At 34.7% G+C, this 25686-nt stretch overlaps 1 protein-coding gene across 2 annotated transcripts in view; it reads right to left on the minus strand.

Moving 5' to 3' along the window:
- Positions 1-7104: 7104 nt before the first annotated feature.
- The window catches only part of LOC136031138 (uncharacterized protein DDB_G0287625-like), a 44419-nt gene continuing 25837 nt past the window's right edge, over positions 7105-25686 (minus strand). Inside the window, exons 5-9 of one of the 2 annotated variants that reach the window (XM_065710457.1) lie at positions 23980-24141; positions 23208-23321; positions 20795-20937; positions 17167-17349; positions 7105-10543 (exon numbers count right to left, since the gene is read on the minus strand). In XM_065710457.1, coding sequence (XP_065566529.1) covers positions 7319-10543; positions 17167-17349; positions 20795-20937; positions 23208-23321; positions 23980-24141 — 3827 coding nt within the window. In that variant the 3' untranslated portion in view covers positions 7105-7318. The remainder of the gene's footprint in view (positions 10544-17166; positions 17350-20794; positions 20938-23207; positions 23322-23979; positions 24142-25686) is intronic. The other variant, XM_065710458.1, reaches the window with a different exon arrangement.

The raw sequence follows: 25686 nt of genomic DNA on the forward strand, positions 1-25686 counted from the left end.
TGAGGATGAAACTTGGTGGGAAGAATAAGCACAAGTCCAAGATACGTGACTGACATAACCGGACCAGATCTGCTGTCTTTGGTCGATTTGGAGGGGGACAGGGGAGTACTACGGAAAAATTAGAAAAAATGAGGCATTTGTAACTTATGAACGGGTGATCAGATCTTAATGAAATTAGGTATTTAGAAGGATCTTGTGCTTTAGAGCTCTTATTTTAAATCCCGACCAGATCTGGTGACATTGGGGGAGCTGATGTGGGAACCAGAATTTTTGGAAAACATGAAAATTGAGGTATCGTACGAATGGGTGATCGGATCTTAATGAAACTTGATATGTAAAAGGATCTTGTGCCTCAGATGCTCCATTTTTAATTCGAATCCGATCCAGGGACATAGGGGGTTGGAGGGGGGAAGAAACATTGGAAACCGGAAATCTTGGAAAACGCTTACAGTGGAGAGATCGGGATGAAACTTGATGGGAAGAATAAGCACAAGTTATCGATACGTGATTGACATAATTGGAATGGATCTGTTCTCTTTGGAGGAGATAGGTGGTGTTAATTTGGAAAAATTAGAAAAATTGAGGTATTTTTAACTTAAGAACAGGTGACCGGATCTTAATGAAATTTTATATTTATAAGGAACTCATGTCTCAGAGCTCTTATTTCATATCCCGACCAAGTCTGTTGACGTTGAGGGGAGTTGGAATGGGAAACCAGAAATCTTGGAAAACGCTTAGAGTGGAGAAATCAGGATGAAACTTGGTGGGTAGAATAAGCAAATGTCGTAGATACGTGATTGACGTAACCGTACTGGATCAGCTCTCTTTGGGGGAGTTAGGGGCTCAGTGCTTTAGCGAGATTGGTGCTTCTGGACGTGCTAGGACGATAAAAATTGGTAGGCGTGTCAGGGAATAGGTGTGTCATTTGTGTAATGAGCAGAATACTATAGAGTTTGGCCATTTTGTTTTCATGTTTCTTTTGAAGATGGATCTTATTTGTTGCAAATAAACTAGTGAATATTTTGCTAGTGAAGCACCAGCACTTCCAACACCCAGATCCAGTTCCAAAGGTAAGAATAGCTTTTGTTGTGTTTGTACTTCTTAAACCAAAAATTAACAAATATGGGAGAGGGCGAAGAAGCTTCTCTCTGGGTCTTCCCTCTCGGCGGTCCTGAATCCGGGTGGGAGTACGGGCGAACGAGAAATGCAAATTGACACGCCTATTTTAAAAAGCCCCTTTTAGAGATAATTGTTATTAGTATTGCGATAGGATTCACATTAAATTGAGTCAAGGCTCAGACCAAAAATTGCCTAGTGTCCCTCCTCATAAGTCGATGATTGTATTTCTTAGTACATTAGGTAGAAAGATTCTCTCAAATATGAAAGCCATAAAATAAAAAAATGTCAAAATGGAATTTTCGAGACGGATCGGTCATGGCACGATTGTCACCGAGGACTTTTTTTTTAATAACCCTTTTCACCTACTAGAATCACCTGATTCCGATCCATTAGACTAAATTAATCAATTTAAAGATTGAGCTAAGAGATAAATGACCTAAGAGGTTTAAAGATTAAAGAGGTAAATAACTCCAAAGACCTCACAGAGGAGGAAAAGAAAATAAATACCTTTGATTTTTTGTATGTTTACGAGCGTGGAAAAGAGGCTCAGAAATTAACTAGTGATGCATTTAAACTGAAAATATCAAGAAATTTTTTTAAACGACAAATCATAATGGAAATCCCTTGAAACGTTTCCAACATTCAGGTCTACAAACATACCAGCAATATACCTCCAGCTCTTGGCTTAGTTGTACCTGCAGTATCTGGATGTTTCACCTTCAGCTTTTGGCTTAGTTGTATACACCATATCCTAGAAAAGTTTACCGATGATAATATTGCCACTAAAGCTAAGGCTACTAATATTAATTAATATTGCAGTTACTAAGAGCTAGAGTTTGTTCTTTGTTATAATTAAGCGAAGACAGTACGCCTCTATCGACTGCTCAACGATCATTTTCGGCTGCTCTGTGCTTTTGCGCAACCCCTTTTATTAGCAAAGGTACTGATTCAAATTTTCTGGAAATGACTCTTTTCTTTGTCATAAGTAGAAGGTTTCTGAATCTGATTGCGCTGCTTGTGAGCCAGTTGTAAACGTTGGCATTGCAGTTGAAGCCCCATTTGCTGAAGCAATACTTTGCATCGAACGTGCGAAAGGACTGCCGAAATATGACACAGTAATTGTGAAAGAGGATATAGTTTTATAGAATAAAGATTCCTCTGTTACAGACAAAAGTGCTCCTGACTCTTCAACTATTTTCATGCCCACAGCCTTTGTAAAGGCTGTTTGAACTCTGCATTTCGTCTGTCGTCGATTTCTCTATCTTTTTTCAAGTCTTCAGCCGATACAGTTCTCCTTGATTGGGTAGCAACATTTTCTGGCTCGGCTCTAGTTCAGGTGATAACACGTTCTGGTGTCTCTGACCTCTGATCTGTTTGTAGCCTTAAGCTCTGCCCAAAATCTTCTTCCAGGGTTGGTACAATTTTTTCCTCTTCCATCTGAAATACATAATTTTCTATGTATTTTTTAATAAGTACTTTTGTCTAGACCATCACTTTATATAGTACAAATGACGTCATAATGGTCTCAGTGCTGTTACATCTACAACTGAATAACCTTGTACTGTCCGCACTGCTGTGATGTTTATAACTAAAAATGATAACATGCTATCTGCACTGCTAAAACACTTATACAATTTGAAATGGCTTCATAACAAACCTCCTTAGGCCACACAGCTCTTCTCTTAAAACTAAATCTACAGCACCTCTAGGTCTAAAAAGCATCATCTTACTAAGCGATTTGCTTCCTACAGAGACCAAGCTAATACGTCTGTAATTACCACACTCACAATTATCACCTTCCCAATAGAAGGATTTAAATAGAGTTTTCCTAAAATTACTAGGTACTTACCCTTTAAATTCTTCAGGTATTTTTTTTTTGTTTCACTTGAATAGGTGGAATTGTTGCTAAGACACTATATACACATTTCTACATCTTAATAATTATCTGGCTGAAAGATAAGTGCGTGTCGTATCACCATGCATATGGTGATTTATGTTAACATTTAATTTTTCAATGATGGTTACAAACGGAGAAAAGCCTGTGGCTTTTACTTAGTTGAAATAGTAAGAGACAAATTTTAGAGAATCAGGCTGCTAAATAAGTAAAAGGTGGCACCATACCCCAGAAAAGAAGATTTTCATAATATGCGTGTAATATCTAAACTTTTAGTTACCATATCCCGTGATTTGTTCTTTACTAGGTTTTTAGCAGTCCCTACAACTATGATCCTACTGAAACGTACATAGTTCCCATTTATATTGAACTATACCGTTCCTTTCTGAAGCCATCTTTTAGAAACGTTTATTGATTATAATACAACCCACTAAAGCTAAGACAACTACTATTAATTAACATTTTAGTTGTTATGATCTAGCGTTCGCTGTTTATTATAATTAAATAAAAAAAACAATTTTTTAAAATGAAAGTTAGGAGCGACATTAAAACTTAAAACGAACAGAAATTACTCCGTATATGAAAGGGGCTTTTCCTCCTCAACGCCTCGCTCTTTACGCTAAATTTTGACTCTTTCTCTTAACTCTACTTCTTAAAACAGTAAAAAAAACTTTAGCCGAAAGAGCGTTGTGTAGAGGAGGAAAAGCCCCTTTCATATACGGAGTAATTTCTGTTCGTTTTAAGTTTTAATGTCGCTCCTTACTTTCATTTAAGAAAAACTTGATTTTTTTATTTAATTTCTGGACATTTTTAATTAATGCTTGTTTTGATCTTGGCTCTCCGCAGATAAATAATTAAAACGAAATTTGCATATTAATTTTTTTTTTGGATAAATGGTTTTCTCATAGTTTTAATCGGAAAATTTTGAGAAAAAAGGAGAGAGGGAGGAAGCCTATTTGCCCTCCAATTTTCGATCACTTAAAAAGGCAACAAGAACTTTTAATTTTCGTAGTTTATTAAAATACGTAGTTTACGAATTAACTTACGTAACGAACTTCTATATTCGTATGTTTTTATTGCATATATGAGGGAGTTCACCCTTCTTCAATACCTCGCTCTTTACACTGAAGCTTAAATTCTGTCCCAACTCTTTAAGAATGACCCTTGAATCACAAAGGCCGTAGAATAAATAGTTGAAATTAATAAAAATACTTTAGCGTAAAGAGCGAAGTATTACGAGGAGGTAAACCCCTCATAAGCGCAATAATTTCTGCTCGTTATAAGTTTTAATACTGCTCCTCACTTTCAGTAGAAAAAAACTTATCATATTTGTTTTTTCATTGTTTTTTTAAATAATGTTAAAAAATCCTGCGCCCCCTTCATTGAAAGTCTCTTCCCGCATGAGAAGTTTTTCCATGGAAATATTCTCCCACGTAACCCCCCCCACCTCAACTCTTCCTCCCAAACCATAAAAATCCCCCTGAAAACGTCCGTACACTTCCCAGTAACTATTACTATATGTAAACACAGGTCAAAGTTTGTAACTTGCAAACCCTCCCACAGGGACTGCGGGGGAGTAAGTCGTCCCCAAAGACATAGTTATGAGGTTTTTCGACTATGGTGAATAAAATGGTTATATCAGAATTTTGATCCGGTGACTTTGGGGAAAAATGAGCGTGGGAGGGGGCCGAGGGGCCCTCCAATTTTTGGTCATTTAAAAGGGGCACTAGAACTTTTAATTTCCAATAGAATGAGCCCTCTCGCGACATTCTAGGACCAATGGGTCGATACGTCACCCCTGGGGAAAAAAAACAACAAAAAAACAAATAAACACGCATCCGTGATTTGTCTTCTGGCAAAAAATGCGAAATTCCACATTTGTAGATAGAAGTTTGAAACTTCTACAATAAGGTTCTCCGGTACTCTGAATCTGACGGTGTGATTTTCGTTAAGATTGTATGACTTTTAGGGGGTGTTTTCCCCTATTTTCTAAAATGAGGCAAATTTTCTCAGGCTCGTAACTTTTGATAGAAAAGACTAATCTCGATGAAAGTTATATATTTAAAATTAGCGTTAGAATACAAATTTTTTGATGTAACTATTGGTATCAAAATTCCATTTTTTAGAGTTTCGGTTACTATTGAACCGGGTCGCTCCTTAGTACAGCTCGTTACCACGAGCTGTCTGATAGATGTGACAGATTCCCGATGCTAATAACATAAGCTACTACAGTGTTATAGAAAAATGTTGTTTTTCGTAAAAATTGATTATATTTTATAAAATATCTTTTTTTAATCGCAAAAAGTTTTTGACCCAATCAATTTCCTTTAAAATGAGCCATTGAAAAACTCTCCACGATGTTCCAGTGCTTAGCTATCAGAGGAGAAAAAGAAACGAAAAGAAAGAAAAAAGATACCGTACATGCAGAATATCGCGGTTGCTGTCAGTTTTCTTGATTTTCAAAGCCAATATATTTTCCTCGTTATTCAAGCCAAGGGATGGTAAGTTTTCTATATAGAGGTTTCGGACAAGGAGGTTCTAATAGTGCGCTTCTTGTTTTGATCAGACACTATTTTTAGAAGTCACGAGTTGTTATATTTCTTAGTATTGGAAGTGATTGTCTCTTACTAGGCTGCTAGCTACCACCGCAACCCAGATAGAGATTCAGAATTTCCTAAGTAAGTTTAAAATGAAACTAATGTATTGTTTCTTAAATATTAAGAAAGATTTAGCCACGCTTGAACCATTTGAAAAATATAAACGAATCTCTGAGTTATTTATTCTTAGTTAAACCTACAAAAAGAAACCGGTATGAATTTTAGATACAAAAACTATTCCTGAAATTATTCATTTATTGTAGGAACAATTTAGAATTATTGGTAATGTCAAAATACCCCAAAGCAAGATCTACATGTTAAAAATTGATGGCGTCATTTCTATAAGTTTAAAACTAAGCGCATAATTTTCATGTCTGGAACAGCGCTCCTCTCAAATAGCTAAATTGCAAACTAGTTTCATGCTATGAAATCAAAGTGGTTACGATTAAAGCGATAATATATAGCTTAGACTAGTTATTGGCGGGCGGTATTATAGTCACTAAAAGTCACTTATCGGTAAAATCAGAATTACACACGATTACAGCGCCAATCATGCATGAAGTTCATAATATCTTGAGGTGAGCATTGCTAAACTTTCAAGCATAGAAATTTTATCGATCTATCAGAGTCAAGAATAACTGCATAATTTTGAAATTTCAAAAGACGGAAGTTTAGAACAGTAGTGTTTTTTATTTTCATTTTTTTCATCCGTAATAAGGATCTGGCAAACTAGGAAGATGTTGTATTAGTAGAAAAGCAGCTTAAACAAATTAGCGTTGGTAACCCTCTTAGTAAGCTATACGCATCTGAACGCTGCTTCTAATAACGATAGAACGGCAGAATAAGCGAGATAACGGTAGAACGTGCGGAATAACAAAACCGCTATAAAGACGTACAACAACAAAACGATTAAGCAACAATTCACTTCCAACAATGAGTCCATACAACAATCAGTATCTATTTTGATTTCAATATGCAAAATCTATTTAAAGAAATTTATGTTTCACAGCCTAGACCATCCAACGTGATAAGATAATCTTTTCAAGCCAATTTATTGCCCTTTTTGTTCTTCACTTCTGACATACAAGTTTAACGCAGAAAAAAACTCCATACTATTCATAAAATTGGGCTTTTTTATCAGCTGATACGACCATAGCGTGGTTGGGATATTACATTTTAACAAGTGGTAATCGGCTAATTTCTTGTTGATGTTTACAAATCTGCGACGAAAGAGTTTTACGATCTCTTTGTTGATTATACAGGTTACAAACGATAAAGAAAAAAAGAAGTATTCTTTAGTTCAGCAACACATCCAAACAATTAAACAAATCAATCAAAAACATAGAATTACCTTCACGTGCGTAATCCACATACGCTTTTTTTAAAGCAAAATTTATAAAGAATAAGCCAAGTCTATTTTCAACTTGGCGGAGTATCTAACCTATTACTCATTACTCTTATGGTCTTGTAACTAAAGGACTTCTTGCATGTAGATATTTGCATGATATATTTAATATACTTGAAAACAAGACACAAAAAGTTGTTTCGTCATTTGAGTAATTAAATGCTGTAGCGTAAGTTGCATATTACAAGACATTAGCACGACTGAGATCACGAAATTTCTACGGCTATGAAATGTTATAATTTAGAATATATTCTGTCAGAAACATTAAGTAACTTGTAAACAAAGTTTTCACTATGAGAAATATCAATGCATTCTTTTATATTTTTCTTCTTGTTTACTATCCCGTTTATTCACATTGCTCAAGTCCCTCTTGTTATTGATATTACTTGAATATCCCAATGCATCCTCATTTTGTTTATTAGAAACTCCATTCTTCTGTTTGTTTATAAATCCATTGTTATTCGGACTTTTTCTTCCACTTCTCATACCTTTAGACTCATATCCTATCACGTTGGGCAGATGTGTATTTTTTTCTGAATCTTTATTAATTGAGTAGCTGGCTCGACTATTCGGTTCGGTTTCAGCGTAATTTTCATCGTATTTCGACTTCGACCTATTATCTTCTTGTTTAACACCGTGCTGTTTTCTACTTCCTTCCCTAGCATTGGTTCCTGAATAGAGTTCGGGCTCTTTGTCTTCAAAAGTTCTCCTGTTCAAACTACTCTTACTATGTGAAAAATCACTTGCTTTTTCTTCTGCTGGATCTTTAATTCGACTTCTAGACTCTGCTAAAAGGGTATAACCATCTTTTGTGTCTTTTCTTCTATATCTATAAGCTGATTCTGCTCTCTGATTCTTCCCCAAATGGATATTGCTATTTTTAGAAGAACGGTCATTGACTGGTATCCCATTTCTACTATTTATTTCACTAGAAAGAGAAAATCGTCTACCATTTTCAGTTTTAAGTCCTGAATCTGGGTTTATCGAGGGGCCTGCGCTACTTTCTTCAATTTCTTCATAAATATGATCATATTCATTAGCTATAGTAGGGGCATTTTGAGAATTTGCATTAGTAAAGGAGCCTTGTGCGTTTGATTTGGTGTTGTTCGTTGATCCCATTGGTGTTCCAAACTTATTAACATAAGGTTCAATAATTTGAGATTCTAATTCAGCCATCTTTTGTTTGCTTGAACCACCATCTGCTTTGGCAATATCATTTTCTTTACCCTTTCTAGCTTTTATGCTGTAGAAAGATCCTCTGGGAAAATCTTCTTCTTCAGATGCATCTTTTTCAGGGTAACTCTTCTCCTGACTTTTTGGCTTTTGGTAGTTTTGTTGGTTATTTTTATTAATTATTTTAAACCGCGGATTGTCTTGCATTGAGGAATGGTTTTCCATTGTGTTTGTTCCATCATATTGTGAAATATTTAAATTATGTTGATGTGTCATCCTTCCTTCATCGGTGAATTCTTTGCTGTTACCATCTTCACCGGTCCAAAAATAACGATTCTTTTGCTTTGCTCCTTTTTCATTCTCGTTTCTATTCCCATGTAAATGATTTTTTCTATATTCTCCAGATTCTTCAGTATCACTATAATTATTTATGTTATTATCACCACCATTATGTATCTTCTCTGTCTTGTTGCTTTTGTCAGACGGTTTTTGGGTTGGCATCCCATTTGAGTTTGCAAATCTTCCCGATGAAAACCCTTTAGAATCATTTTCATCTTGACTATCTTCTGATTTCTCATTTAACGCTTGTTGTTTTCTACTTCTATTCTTGTTTGTGCTATTATTCTCGTTGTTAGCTTGATCAGCGGTGTCTCTTGAGCTTTCGTGATATTTCCAAGACAAACTCGATTTTGAGCGGCTTTTTGGTCTTTTCTGATTTTTGTGAGTATCGCCTTCATCGCTTGTATTATCACTTCCATTTTCATTTACCTTTTCCTTTGCAAAATTTTCTCGCTCATTTTTAGTGCTTATAAGATTTGATTTTTTGTTTCTGTTATTTCTTTCAGTTTTGTTTGAGCTATTCTTCTCATTATGATCTTCTCCCGCCTTATTATTACTTTCTTCCGGTTCTGCAGCATTTCTACATTTAAAGATGTCATTTTCAGCTTTTCCTGAGTATTTTTCATTATCTTCCTTGGCACCATATGAAGAGGCTGATGATTTCGATGTAAAGTTTTCTTTGTCGTCATTTTTCAACTTATTTTCATTTAAATTTGAAACAACTGATTTGTCACCCTTTAATATATTTTTACCGTTTTTCTTTGATTCAGCTTTAACCTCGTTAAGACTAGATGTCTCTGGTATTGAATTTCGTCCTCCATAGTCAGGGTAATTGTCATCATTATGGTCTGCAAATGTGTTTTTTGGCTGATATTGCAAATTACCTTTTGCTGCTTGTTTGTGTTCAGCACTTTCATTCTTACTAAGAAAATTATTTTGTTCTTTTTCATATGTAGGTCTTAAAAAAATGCCATCAGAATTATTCGTGTTTTTTTCTTTATTCTTCGAAGATGGATCTACGTATGTCATCGATTGATCAGAGTTTCCCCCGAACCGCAGGTTTGATTCACCATAAGTACTTTCAACTTCTTCTTGAATCTTGTAAATAAAGTCTCCACCATTTACAGGAGGTAGTTCACTGTCCACGACGGAACTCTTTGAGTATGATATATCTAATTTTGACTGATCAGTTGGATATAGTCCTCCTGTGACGTCTCTTGGACTGCTTTGCAATTCTCGAAAGTTTCTACCAGCTCTCCCATTGCTCTTTATACCGTTATCCACACCGTGACGCTGATTATAACTCTGCTTCTTAGATTGGCTGGAGTTGAAGCTATCTTTCGAAACATTTTCTTCTTGATTTTCCATGTTTGACATTTTTCCGTATCGATCAGCGTTACCATTTTGATATTGAGTCTCTTCTTCAAACCCAATTGATTTTGAGCTACCATCTCTTACTGTTTCTTGGTCATTTTCTTTCGAAGAACCGCCAACATTTCGATTGTGCTGTCCTAGATCTTGTTTGTAAGATTTATTCAATAATATTGCATATCCTTTTGATCGTGCTTTTTGGTCTTCATTTAGTGAATACATACTTCCATCTTTGCCTCCATAATCGCTTTCATCTGAATTTGAACGAAGATTTTTAAAATCATTAGACCTCGTTCTCTTTTCTTTTGAAGTTTTATCATAACCTTCATTCGACAAATTTTTATTCTCTTCTTCATCATACTTATTATTTTCTTCTCCATCGTCCTGTTTACTTTCTTTTCTATATTTATCACGACTGCCCTCGGAATTTCTGTCTTCAGATTGACTGGATTGGGCGCTTCCTTTTCTCGATTCTTCTTCACTTGAAGAGTTTTGAGCCTCATCGTCTGAATCTTCAGAAACATATTTATCACTCGTAGGAGGAAATACAGCAACCTTAGATTTATCCTTTGAGTGTTTCAATATTCCCATGACTTCTTCGTACAAATCTCCAAAAATTTCTTCATGCTGTCTATCACCAGACACCTAAAAAAAAAAAAACTTATTTCAGGACAAGGCAACCCCAAGCATGAAAATCTTTCGTTTTGCTATGCAAGCAATTATTATTATTAGTAGATAAAGTTGTTAGATTAGTTTGTAAAATGAGTACTAAAGACTAGAGTATTTACTCAGAACATAAGTTTATATATCACAGAACTTTCCTTTGAAATATTTCCAACCCTATTGTTGGCTATCACTTTTTGCAAGCGTTTATTATTTATCAGACTGTTTTACGAAATAGATCATAGGTTATTATCACTGATTAGGTTTCACGACTGTTTCAAACAGTTCGTGGTAACGAACTGTAGTAAGGAGCGACCCGGCTCAATAGTAACCAAAACTCTAAAAAATTGAATTTTGATATCAATAGCTACATCAAAAGAATCGCATTTTAATGCTGATTTTAAATATATAAGTTTCATCAAGTTTAGTCTTACCCATCAAAAGTTACGAGCCTGAGAAAATGTGCCTTATTTAGGAAAATAGGGGGAAACACCCCCTAAAAGTCGTAGGATCTTAACGAAAATCACACCGTCAGATTCAGCGTATCAGAGAACCCTACTGTAGAAGTTTCAAGCTCCTACCTACAAAAATGTGGAATTTTGTATTTTTTGCCAGAAGACAAATCACGGGTGCGTGTTTATTTTTATTTTTTTTTTTTTTTCCAGGGGTCATCGTATCGACCAAGTGGTCCTAGAATGTCGCAAGAGGGCTCATTCCAACGGAAATGAAAAGTTCTTGTGCCCTTTTTAAGTGACCAAAAAAATTGGAGGGCATCTAGGCCCCCTCCAACGCTCATTTTTTCCCAAAGTCAACGGATCAAAACTTTGAGATAGCCATTTTGTTCAGCATAGTCGAAAACCATAATAACTATGTCTTTGGGGATGACTTACTCCCCCACAATCCCTGGGGGAGGGGCTGCAAGTTACAAACTTTTACCAGTGTTTACATATAGTAATGGTTATTGGGAAGTGTACAGACGTTTTCAGGGGATTTTATTTTGTTTGGAGGTGGGGCTGAGGAGAGGGGGCTAATTTGGAGGATCTTTCCTTGGAGGAATCTGTCATGGGGAAGAAAAATTCAATGAAAAGGGCGCAGGATTCTCTAGCATTACTATAAGAACACAATAAAAAATAAACATGAAAACGTTCTTTCAAATGAAAGGAAAAAGTAGCATTGAAACTTAAAACGAAGAGAGATTATGACGCATATGAGGGGTTCTAAAAATACTTTAGCGTAAAAAGCGAGGTATTTAGGAGGAGATAAATACCTTGCTCTTTATGCTAAAGTATTTTTAGTAATTTCAACTATTTATTCTACGGCCTTTCTGATTCAGGGGTCATTCTTAAAGAATTGGGACGAAACTTACGATTTAGTGTAAAGAGCGAGGTATTAACGAGGGTACAAACCCCCTCGTATACATAATAAAAATATAAGGTTATGAAAGTTTGTTACGTAAGTTAATTATTAAGTTACGTTTATTTTTTACTAATAAAAACGTTCGTTAAAAATTAAAAGTTCTAGTTGCCTTTTTAAGTAACCGAAAAATTGGAGGGCAACTAGGCCTCCTTCTCCACCCTCAAAATCGTCTGATCAAAACTAAGAGAAAGCCATTTAGCCAAAAAAAGAATTAATATACAAATTTCATTTTAATAATTTATGTGCGGAGAGCCAAAACCAAACATGCATTAATTCAAAAACGTTCAGAAATTAAATAAAAAACTAATTTTTTTAGCTGAAAGTAAGGAGCGACCTTACTTTCAGCTAAAAAAAACTGACTTCGATTTTTGGGTCCCAAGGTCGGACGTCTCCAGACCATAAAGTTGGGGTAGCAGCTTGCTAATTACGGCATCAAAGGAATATAGAACTATCTCAAAATGGGACAACTATTGTTGATTTCGGTACTCAGGAGATCGATACTCAGTAAAGTAACGTAAATAGCAAAATAGTATCTCTGTGTGTACTGGATACTGGTGGAATCATTGTTTGCTACAACCGTTATGCTACAAAAACGTAAATTAATAGTATAGGTGGGAGGAAATTGGGGACAAACTTATTTGGATTTACTGCTTCCAAACCTCCCCCATTCCCGCAAAAACCGAAACAACAAATTCTTAAGCCTCCAAAATTTTTGCTAGTAAATATTCCTGGCTTCTCTACCTTATTTACAGAAATATACTACCATGCTTTGCATTTGTATGTTGGTTTTCTAAGTCTGCCACTATTAGCAAGGGTCTTTTCTCGACTTTAGATGAGTTTATGCCCCTAAATTAGCAGGCTGCTATTCTTAATCCGGATCAAAATGAGTGCCGATCTGGGTAGTGAAGGCCCGATTGTAGTCAAGGCAGTTCAAGTATTTAACATGCCAAAGTATTGTCTTACGCTTAGGTAAACGGTTATTATTTCTAATTAACATATTAATAGAAATATGTTTATTCATTTTTAACTGTTGCTGCTAATTTGGGTAATTTTGTAAAGGACCCCTTATAGAAAACAATTATGTGAAATACCCGTAAAAAAATTGAACTTAACATTATAGTCTGTAATTTAAGTCCTTTTGGATCAGTCCATGCCAAATCATCTAAAACCGCAAGGTACATCTACAAAACTAATTCAAATAAACTGACTCGTTCCGATATTTGTAGAATATTAAGAACTAGTGCTTTACTGAAAACATAAAACCGAGCCAACAAAATAGTATGTTTCCTTCAGGGCAAAAATTCCCTAAGTAGCCACCGGAAAATAAAAGACTAAATTACAAAGCTCTCGATAGTCTTTCACTAGTCATAATGTTGATAACTTTTAGTATACAGTTATAATTGTCAAAAAAACTCAAGCAAGCTCTGTTTTCGTTTTTGCAGTTCGAAAGATACAATCATTCCAACTTTGGAACAATTTAGCAGAGAATTCCGACAAAGCCATAAAGTAAGATGATTAACAAGCCAGAACTAGAAAAATAAAATTGAAATTAAAAAACAACAAAAATTTAAAAACAAATTTTAACTTATTCAAATTACCTCTATGCCTTTATGAACTTTATAGGGTATTCACTCTGTTCACGGGGTGGCAAGGGCAACTCTAAAGTTTGGATAGCAGTCCCCATAGGATATTCGCGACCAGCCTGAACGAGGTAAAATTGGGGCACCCTGAATCAGGAGTCTCAGAGGGACCAGGTGCAGCATTTCTTTAATTCCAAAAAGTGTATTGCCAGTTTTCTTTTCCTGTGGTCGAAATAAATTTTACTTCAATCTTTTTTATTACTTCTTTTTCCACTGAATCGAAAGTTTAATAATGGTACAAAAAGCCACGCAGCATTTGCTTACTCATTGCACACTTCGAACAAATACTTTGTGCTTAATGTCCTGATGAATTGTCCTCTCCCTCCTCCCACAAAAAAAGAAAGATATAGGCTCCCATCGCAAATACATGTAGACACTCCTTAAGAATTTTTAAGGCAGATTTTTGTATGTTCTTATTGATCTCTACACTTTTTTTGCTACAGTAGATTACATTTAGTAGATTTTTCCTCCATCCCTAAATTATGACCACTCTATATGAATCATTGTTTACGTGCCTGTAACTGCAGTAAAAAAAGTTGAGAATTCCTTGCCTATATCATACGATTTAAGAAGGTGGTTGTAAGAGAGCTAGAGTAGACATCTGAATTAACAAGCCTTTACCTAAACATAGAGCAATCCTCGTTTAAAATTAAATAAAAACACTAATTTTTTCAGCTGAAAGTAAGGAGCGACATTAAAACTTAAAACGAACAGAAATTACTCCGTATATGAAAGGGTTGTCCCCTTCGCAATCCCTCGCTCTTTACGCTAAAGTTTGACTCTTTGCCACAATTCTACTTTTTAAAACAATTAAAAGCTTTAGCGTAAAGAGTGAGGGATTGCGGAGGGGACAACCCATTTCATATACGGAGTAATTTCTGTTCGTTTTAAGTTTTAATGTCGCTCCTTACTTTCAGCTAAAAAAATTAGTTTTTTTATTTAATTTTAAACGAGGATTGCTCTATGTTTAGGTAAAGGCTTGTTAATTCAGATGTCTACTCTAGCTCTCTTACAACCACCTTCTTAAATCGTATGATATAGGCAAGGAATTCTCAACTTTTTTTTACTGCAGTTACAGGCACGTAAACAGTGATTCATATAGAGTGGTCATAATTTAGGGATGGAGGAAAAATCTACTAAATGTAATCTACTGTAGCAAAAAAAGTGTAGAGATCAATAAGAACATACAAAAATCTGCCTTAAAAATTCTTAAGGAGTGTCTACATGTATTTGCGATGGGAGCCTATATCTTTCTTTTTTTGTGGGAGGAGAGAGAGGACATTTCATCAGAACATTAAGCACAAAGTATTTGTTCGAAGTGTGCAATGAGTAAGCAAATGCTGCGTGGCTTTTTGTACCATTATTAAACTTTCGATTCAGTGGAAAAAGAAGTAATAAAAAAGATTGAAGTAAAATTTATTTCGACCACAGAAAAAGAAAACTGGCAATACGCTTTTTGGAATTAAAGAAATGCTGCATCTGGTCCCTCTGAGACTCCTGATTCAGGGATTGCCCCAATTTTACCTCGTTCAGGCTGGTCGCGAATATCCTATGGGGACTACTATCCGAACTTTAGAGTTGCCCTTGCCACCCCGTGAACAGAGTGAATACCCTATAAAGTTCGTAAAGGCATAGAGGTAATTTGAATAAGTTAAAATTTGTTTTTAAATTTTTGTTGTTTTTTAATTTCAATTATATTTTTCTAGTTCTGGCTTGTTAATCATCTTACTTTATGCCTTTGTCGGAATTCTCTGCTAAATTGTTCCCAAGTTGGAATGATTATATCTTTCGAACTGGAAAAACGAAAACTGAGCTTGCTTGAGTTTTTTTGACAATTATAACTGTATACTAAAAGTTATCAACATTATGACTAGTGAAAGGCTATCGAGAGCTTTGTAATTTAGTCTTTTATTTTCCAGTTGGCTACTTAGGGAATTTTTGCCCTGAAGGAAACATACTATTTTGTGGGCTCGGTTTTATGTTTTCAGTAAAGCACTAGTTCTTAATATTCTACAAATATCGGAACGAGTCAGTTTATTTGAATTAGTTTTGTAGATGTACCTTGCGGTGTTAGATGATTTGGCATGGACTGATCCAAAAGGACTTAAATTACAGACTATAATGTTAAGTTCAATTTTTTTACGGGTATTTCACATAATTGTTTTCTATAAGGGGTCCTTTACAAAATTACCCAAATTAGCAACAACAGTTAAAAATGAATAAACATATTTCTATTAATATGTTAATAATTCATAGAAATAATAACCGTTTACCTAAGCGTAAGACAATACTTTGGCATGTTAAATACTTGAACTGCCTTGACTAAAATCGGGCCTTCACTACCCAGATCGGCACTCATTTTGATCCGGATTAAGAATAGCAGCCTGCTAATTTAGGGGCATAAACTCATCTAAAGTCGAGAAAACACCCTTGCTAATAGTGGCAGACTTAGAAAACCAACATACAAATGCAAAGCATGGTAGTATATTTCTGTAAATAAGGTAGAGAAGCCAGGAATATTTACTAGCAAAAATTTTGGAGGCTTAAGAATTTGTTGTTTCGGTTTTTGCGGGAATGGGGGAGGTTTGGAAGCAGTAAATCCAAATAAGTTTGTCCCCTATTTCCTCCCACCTATACTATTAACTTACGTTTTTGTAGCATAACGGTTGTAGCAAACAATGATTCCACCAGTATCCAGTACACACAGAGATACTATTTTGCTATTTACGTTACTTTACTGAGTATCGATCTCCTGAGTACCGAAATTAACAATAGTTGTCCCATTTTGAGATAGTTCTATATTCCTTTGATGCCGTAATTAGCAAGCTGCTACCCCAACTTTATGATCTGGAGACATCCGACCTTGGGACCCAAAAATCGAAGTTAGTTTTATTGCACCTGTGCAATTGCAGCAGGCCAGGCGTTTTTCGCCTCGCCTGGCATCTGAAATTTAGATGTCTCGTGGAAACTTGTTTAACCGTAAACTCCCCAGATTCACGGTGGCTGAGCCCACAGAGTCAAACCCCTGGATGCCATCCCGACCCAAAGGATTGGCTTTACCTAGAGTCGAATACCTGTCCCAAACACTTCAATGTAATTGGACGAATAAGTTAAGCCCTTGTTTACTTGATAAACACTTGTTTAGACAATATTATATATTTGTTCTATTTAAAATAAAAGTAATATTTGGTTCAATTCATTTATTTTTATCCAAAATTAAAATTTAAAGAACGCTTTACTAAAAAATTGTATTCTATAGTTAGGTTGCTAACCCTATAGTTTTTGCAAAAAAAACGAAACGACTTAGTACTTACAAAAAAACTTATGTTTTTTTAACGAGTTAAAAATTAACTCGTTTTTTAATCGATAAGCACTTATTTAGACAATATTTTGTCATTTATTTTATTTTAAATTTTTGTCTTTATTTTGTCTAATCTACTTAGAATTAAAATTAAAACAGTACTTATTTAAAAAATCGTATTCTACAGTTACCTAGTTACCAAGCTAAATTTCAGCAAGTGGAAAAAAAGACGACAAGTAGGTACTTACAAAATGCAAGAGACCAATCTGATCAAAAAATTCTGCAACGTGCGTAACGTGACTCATAAAATATTCCAGATCTCTTCTTGCAGATTCTTTGTTTAAAAGTCCTTCATTTGCGCCATAGTTAATCTGCCTCTCTAAGGATCTCTTTTCCCAATTCAGTAAAATGACTCCATCAATCCGCTTCAGCTAAAGAAACATAAATTAAACGTGGCATTGATTTCGAAGCACTTATGCGTCTTAATTCGAATTTATATTCAAAATTTGAATTCTGACAGACACTGTTTTTTTTTTTCTTGGAAACCTTCACTGTGTTTCTGATACATTTTCACATACTGGACTTAAGCAGCAAAATTTAATAAAACATGAACTTAAACATGAATCTGATATAATCTCTTATGCTGAATTTAAATATAAAAGCATGTTCTGTGGCTCACGGTATTTGCGTAAACGTTTTCACATTAATTTTTTTTTCTTTGTTAAATTTGGGTGTTTCAGATTTTCAAAATTTCCGGATTCTTTAGTATAAGCATCAATTGTAATTTTGCATCCCAAGTTTAAAACGCGAATTAGTCGAACTTTCCTTGCACGCGTTATCCTACGAAAGATCTTTCTTTTTAGATTTTTATTTTTTTACAGAATTGCAGGTTTTCCACACAAAATTGGCTCCTAAAAGTGTAGGCAATTGAAAACTTGGGATTCAGTTGTTCATGCAGCTTAAAAATTTATATTCCAGTTATTTAATTAAAGTTTTGAGAAAAAAAATTTGAAACTTATTTCTCAACGTTATGAATCTTGCCGTTTGTTTGCATTTTGGAAAAAATACAGCGGAATTGAATACTAAGGATGGTTTTCTAATTAAATTTTTTCTTATTGAAAAGTGTAATGGGATTTTTTTTAGAGCCAATTTGGGCACATTTACCTTTGATTCTTTTGAATTTTTTTACGTTCGAGAGGAGAAAAACTCCAAAAGTCATTCCAAAAATCATAGGCGCTGGGAAAAAAGAATTAAGGCGACATTTTGTAATTCTACGTACAAAACTACACTTGAAAATTAACCTTAACCATTAAAATACTTTTTCCAAAATAACAAAAGAACTAAAACACTAAATTTTCCTAAAAAACAAACTTTAAAATTTATCACAGAAACACTACAAGTAGACTCAAAGATTGGATTATATTTTCGAATTCAGTATGTTTTCTCGTATGCGATGGTAGAATAACATATATTTTAGAATATGGGTAATAGCTCAATCCAGTTCAATAATTTATTCGAATTGTTAATTATAATATGTACTGATTACAGTAAGATAGTAATTGCTTTCATAGTTTATGTACACTTCAGGTCTGTGAAGGCATCTATGTTTACACATTTTAAACAAAGGGTTTGGAGAAAGCTCCGAAGTCAATAAATAGCAGTAAATACTCACAATAATTGTATTTATAACTTTTAAGCTGTACTTCAAATAAAGATTGAAGGGGTAAAAATTCTATTTTGGATGGTAAGTGAAATCCGAACAGTTTAATGGGGAAAAATAATCCTACTATAGAAAAATATTTTATATACTATCGTTTTTGATTTTTTCAATTAAGGGAATGAACTCTAGGCCATTCCCTCTCCCCAAAAGTTACGCCCTTGACCGCAGCATTAGACTTGCATGATGAAACCATAATGAAGTAATTTGAGCTTCGGCTTTTTTACTCAAGGTTTGTAAGATTTTAACCATCTATCTCGCCTAAGCATGAAAAACAAAGTAGTCTATATCCTTTGGTCATATTGATGTCTAAGAATTTCGCAGCGTAATGTTCATGCCCAAGCTTAACTACAGTCACATACATGGATAAAGAAGGCTATGATCCGTGCGCTTCGTTTATTTTATCGACACATTTGTGATAGCGAACTGCCTTAAAAATTTTGGACTGACTGATGCAGGAAAACCTCTGCGTCTCATACTTTTGTTGCAAAAACAAAGTGTTCATAGGCTAACCTGTTCCTTGCACACTGCTAGAAATAATACCTCCAAAAACTACTTCCTCTATTGAAAGAACTTCTATGCACCAAGCTCACTTCTAGAGTTTTCAGCATAGTTGAACTTTGACTTGATTTATGGCTGCCTCATGATGTGTGGCGTAGAGAGCATAGGAACTTTGGTCTTCCAGGTAGACGAATCTGCTGCTATGAGGGATGCCTTGACAGTATCAGTGTCGGCTATGTTCAGGAACATCTTAAAGCTGTCGTTCCATCTGTTCCGAAGTCCACCCCTCGGGCGTAACCAACCACAGGATGTGGGGTCGAAATCGTGCATGATTCTAGCAGGGCTGTCGTTGGCACCCAAAAAAGACTCTCTAAGGTGACCTTCGTATTGCCACCTGGAATGCCACAGGTATTGCCACCTGTGGATTGATGTTGAATTATTTGGAGCAAAGTCTTTAGTTTACATTTACTTGTTCATATTTGAACGCAGGAACGTATGCAATGATGGGTCTTTGGGCCTATAGCTCCCACCAGAATCTCAAGATGATATACAAGGTGTGTACAAAATTTTACATTTTTGAATAATTCGAATTTTTATGGCGTTTCTTCGAATATGAACATACGAAAATATACACCTTATATTGTGCTAAGTTTTCTGGGAGATGGAGTCAGCTATTTTTCTCTGATCAGCTCAACTTTTAAACTTATATGTTTCATGCAGGTTGTGTTCCATAACCTTCAGCTACTCACAAGTAATTTTGCTAATCTCTTACAAGGGCATAGGTAAATTACCTGCACTTCCATGTGTCGGCAAGACCATCAAGATTTATTTTGTGCTGTTGGGCTTGGTGATAATAAAGGGTAAATTAAAAATTAGAAATGCAAAAATAAATTATCTATGCTTAGACTAATATAAGACAGACATTATTTATATCTGTTATGTGAAGTATGTGTGTATTATATTTGTGCATTGAAATAATCAACTTTCCCATTTTTCTTTCATATTCACCATCATGAGAATGCCTTTTTAGGCACGTAGGTTGCTTGCAAAATTCTCTAGCTCCCAGGTCAATCCTGGGTAGGAGAGAGTTGGCACGGGTCAAATCGATTGCGTAACTTTTATTGTTCCAAGATTTTTTAAACCCTTGACTCTTTTTCTAATTGCAGGCTTCTGGGACGGCTCCTCAGACGGTCAATGGTTGCTTAGAGTTAAAACTGAATCAGAATAATAGCTTCTGCATTTTTCGAAACCTAGCAATTTGAAATACCTTCCCATTTTACAAAATGGAGGCCATGCTCAGCAGAAAGCGGCAAAATCGGTTCTGGCAATTTGTCTAAAATTTTTAGGACTTGGAAAGAAAAATTCACGTCAGTTGAGAAAAGCAAACTTCGATAATACAGTAGCGGATCCAGACTGTCTCTGCACCTTGAACCGGTTTTGGTGCAGTTTTCGTTTCTATTTACAGTATTTGTTGCAAGAAAAAATTATAAAGCACTGGAATATGTATTCCCATTATTTCTTTATAATAAGCACTCTACAATGTGTTAATTTTAAATACTTTATCAACAAGACTTCAGCAGAATTGAAAATATTTTGAACTGAATAATGATTTTTTCCAAGATATGTGTCAAAATGAAACATGAGTAAATTGTTGATACCTTTTTCATATATTCGGAAACATCTCTCATGTTTCTTGGAAAACCTGTTAAAATATAAGCAGTTTTCTTCTTTGTCTCTCTTCCAAAGAGATGGGAAATCGCTTGCACAAGTTTAAAAGTTGGAATTCCTTGGAAGTACCTCCCTACAAAACAACAATAACAAAGAACATGCAATAAAGCCCCCTCGAGAAAAAACGACTAAATAAAACTTTTATAACTAGTTGTCAGTGAATTAAGCTATATATGGACATTATGGGGGCAAAAATTTTACTAGACTCATTTAGGATGGGGGTGCAATATTTCAGGAATCCTAAGAAAAATTAATATTTCTTCAATTGCTTCTTTTTTGTTCCCAATTTTTGGGAGCTACTTTAGGAGATGGAGCGTGAATTTTTGGGAATTACCTTGCAAGAGGGAGCATGGAAGTACCTCCCTTCCACGGATACGCCCCTGAATGTTCATGGAGAAAATAAAGTTCATAAAAAAAAAATTCTCGAGCATTAGCCCCCCATTCCGTCTCTTAGTAAATTTTTGTAAGGTTGTCTTACCTCCCTGAAAAAGTGTGGGGGCTCCCTTAGCTTTGGCGTTGTACCACGGAACCTCCAAAGGTTTCATTTCATAATCTTAGCCTAGCCTAACCTGCATTGTCCTGGTTTTCTTTTACCACTCAGCGGGTTATGTATATTTAAAAAATATGAATTAGTAACTAAAGTTAAAAAACTATAAAAAAAAATCGGAAAAACTCAATACTATTCAGTAAAACATATTTTTTTTGCTCTGCTTAAAATACTAAAAATTAATAGCCTTTCTTCTTTTGAAAAAAAAAACATTGCATAATTCATAGGTAATGGTAAGATGTTTTCTTCATTTGCTTATAATGTGCCACGATTCCAAGTACGTTTGATTTTTGGGGGCAATCGCTGTCGTAAAAAAAAAAAATCCAAAAAAAAAATTCACAAACAACATAGACATGAATGTTTTTGGTAACATATCACATTAGTCTTTTAGTTGCCAATCTCACCGAAAGTACTTATTAAATTTTGAAACGATTGTGATTGTTACAACGATAATCTTCAAAATAAGGAGTGTCAAATTGTTACAAAACTCTTGTCTGCTATCGAAGACTAAATCTTGGTTCTAGAACCCAATTTGACTAAGTCCATTCAACATTCACTGAAGTACATTCCCCGTACTCAGGCACATAAACAAATGCATTGCAATTTAGCATTTACCAGTACAAAATGACCACCATTATTACGTGTAATCCTCCTGTATTTACAAGTGAAACTACCCCCTCCCCTGCCTGATAAATAAGAATATTTTTTTTCACCATAAATTGCTTTTACATAAATTTAGATTTTTATTGTTTCAGGCAAAAACTAAACATCAGTAAAATCACATACGTAGAAAACTATTGGGATAGAAGATTGCAACCGCAGAAAACTGACCTCCAAAAAAAAAAAAAAAAAAAAAAAAAAAGGTTTTTCAAAAATTAAAATCAAGTAGTTGCGGGCATCAAAGCCATAGTTTAATTGTAGAAAAAGCCAAGACATATAGTCCGAGTGAGTGAAAGGCAAATCTCGGACAAGCTCTTTTTAAGTTTTTATAAAAATGATGTCATTCCACTTGTTGATAGATTTGCCCATCCTTCCATACATCATTCCTTGGGCAGAACGAAGGTAGATAGTCATACAACTATGGGATGAAATGTTGGACTAATTTTGGAAAGTCCAGAGACTGAAGCTTTCTATTGGTGCATAAGAACCACGATATATTCCAGACGAACAGCTTTAGACAATATTTTTTTCTATTTTTAAATATAAATATATATATATATATATATATATATATATATATATATATATATATATATATATATATATATATATATATATATATATATATATATATATGTGAATCTCTGAGGTATCCTTGATCCCTTTAGTAATTTCAGGTTCACATTATCATTCCTAGGGAATATTGGGCATCCTGCCATGAGATACTAAAAAACTGCATATTCTTTTCTTAATTTTATCTACTCAAAATAGCCTCTGAAAGCTCATATATTACTATCAACCCTCATATATTGACTGGTTAAAATCCTTAGCTTGTGTTTTTCGATTAATACCAATTTACAGTTCAATATGCACCATAAGTTGTTTATATAAACATAGTTTCATACTAACCATAGTTTTTTGGTATTTCTTTTTGATATCAGAATACCAAGTACACTGCTTTTATTAGAAAGAAGAAGACGAAAACAAAACAAAAACAAATATCACTTGGAGTAATATTTAAGTAATATTAAGTAATATTACGTAAGTTATTAAGTGATATTATTAAGTAATACTATTAAGTAATATCAAGTAAGTTGATATGTAAGTAATATTTAGTAATATTTTATATTTTATACCTTTATTGAAGCTGCTTTCATTTTTCAACTCTCCTTCTACGTCAATGTGGACAAGTCTCTGTATTTTATTGGCCAAAATATTGCATAGTGATATTTTACCAGAACCAGGTCCACCTAGAACAAAAGAGCGAATTTTAATTATTTCCATTTTTTTGCTTACGAATCTCCGTAGCGTTGAGCATTATTCTTGGTATATGAGAACCGATCAGCTAAAGCTCATCATTTCTTTCTTCCTTTCTGATACTAATCAGGCTATTGACCTTATAATTTTGAAAATAGTTTTAAAGCTCCAACAAATACCAAATGAAACCTTACCACAAGGCCGAATCCATGGGGAGGAGGAGGAGGGGAGGTTGTTGAACTCCACTGAAAATTTGTCTCCTACTTTTAAAAACGTAAAAAAAGCACATGAACAAATTTTTTGACGCGTTTAAAGTCCCCCCCAGAAAAATATCCCCCCGGAGGAAAACACCTGGATGCACCCTTGTATTACAGTCCTAAAAATTTTCTAAGACTTGGAATGGTAAGGGTAACTGTTAATCTGATTGATAAATGCTAAAAATTGGGTGCTGAACTATCCGATTTAGGTTATGTTCCAAGACAGCATTTTAGTTTGCATAGCCGTATTTCAAATATAAATATTTTTGTGAAGAATTCAGTCAAGAAAACTGACATCTCCGTGAAAACGACCGTTTTTAATAAGAAAATAGACAACAAACAAAACTGGGCTTGTCAATAAAGTCTATGAAGTTAAAAAGCTGACAAAATTCACCTAGAACAAAGATAACGGGTCCTTTCGGTTCTTCAAAATCTGGAATCAAATCAAGAATACTAGAGCCGGAATCATTTGGTCGGGCGTCATCCATGGCTGAAACTAGAATCTGACGTCGCTTTGGTGTTTTCAAGGGATCCTCTTCTTCAGTCTTTGAATCTCCTGTAAAGTAAACAAGAAAAGAGAAGTAGGAACTAAAAAATAATGAACAACGACAATTTCCTGATACTTTTTGTATCCTCCCCCTTAATATCAGCTTTTGTGGAATTTCTTCAGCGTTTCCCGTAGTTTTTTTTCCAAGTCTAATTTTTTTCTCCAAACTATTCTGTCATTATTTCGTAAGTGGATCCGTCAAAATACGTTATATACAAGTAAAAAAAAAAATTGACTATGACAGAAAGCTGGTCTTTACCAAGGCTGGATAGTCACGGGAGAAGATATACAAGAACAGCATAGAAACAATACTTGCTTAATTTTACTCTACGGCCCACGACCTACAAAACTATTTTTAATTAAAACTTTGTATTTAGTGATTAGTAAAATACTTTTAAAAAGTATCTAATTTACAAATATGTAATACTTGGTCTTAATGCATTTAAACAGCATTTCCAAATACATGACTTAATATGTATTCTAAATTTAAATACTGAAATACGTATTTAAATGCCCAAATATATCGGTTGTAAAAATGTAAACGATAGCATAGCAGGAAAATTTAGCGGAGCAACAACGTGGTAGCCTGTACTGTAATCATAGAAATATTATACAAACCATGAAAGATGAATATTGTGTTTCCTGTGTGGGGGTAAATCCCCTCACAGGAAATTCACCCACATGAAATTTACTCTCCCCCAAAAATGTCTGTTTACTTCCCAATAGCAAAAACTATATGTAAAAACTAGATAAATTTCTTAACTTACAAGTTTTTGCTCCACGGACTTGCAGAATCCTGTCATCTCCAGATGCATTATACTTAACCTTTCAACTTTTGTGATCAAAATGGCTATCTCAAAATTCTGATCGGATGGCTTTGGTAAAAAAGGACCATGGGAGGGAGGGGGATTCTAGTTGCCCTCCAATCGGTTTAGTCACAAAATGGGGAGCTAGAACTATAATTTCCGTTCGAGCGAGCCCCCTCCTGATTTTATATGACTATTAGTTTGATACGATTATCCTTGCAAAAAGTTAATAAAACAGAACAAATAAACACACATCCGTAATATTTCTTCTGGAAAAACTTACAAAATTTCACATATTTTTACACAAATTTTCTCAGGCCCGTAGCTTTTGATGGTTACATAAAACTTGATGAATTTTATATGTCTGGAGTCGGCATAAAAACCCAATTCAGTTGATATATCTATTATATAAAATTTCGTGGTTTACAGTTTCGGTTATTATTTGGCCAAGTTGCTCCTTACGTACACTTTGTTAACACAAACTATTTGATTAGCTAACCGGGCTTGGAATCTACTCTCAGAAAGGACATTGGTGGCGGGTATGGACAATATTATTATGAAAACTTTGTATAGGTATTTCTGAGACCCCTATTACAAGACTTCCACGACTTATGAGACTCAGTTTTTCCTTGAACTAAAGACTCCCTACTGAAAACCTAGAAAGCCGTGACAGATGCAGCGACTGACGAAGCTTGTCTTGCATTGGCTACTAAAACTTCATCTCGTGATCTCCAAAAAACTGGCTTGA

The sequence above is a fragment of the Artemia franciscana genome, chromosome 9, assembly GCF_032884065.1.
Source record: "Artemia franciscana chromosome 9, ASM3288406v1, whole genome shotgun sequence".
In the NCBI taxonomy this organism is placed as follows: Eukaryota; Metazoa; Arthropoda; class Branchiopoda; order Anostraca; family Artemiidae; genus Artemia; species Artemia franciscana.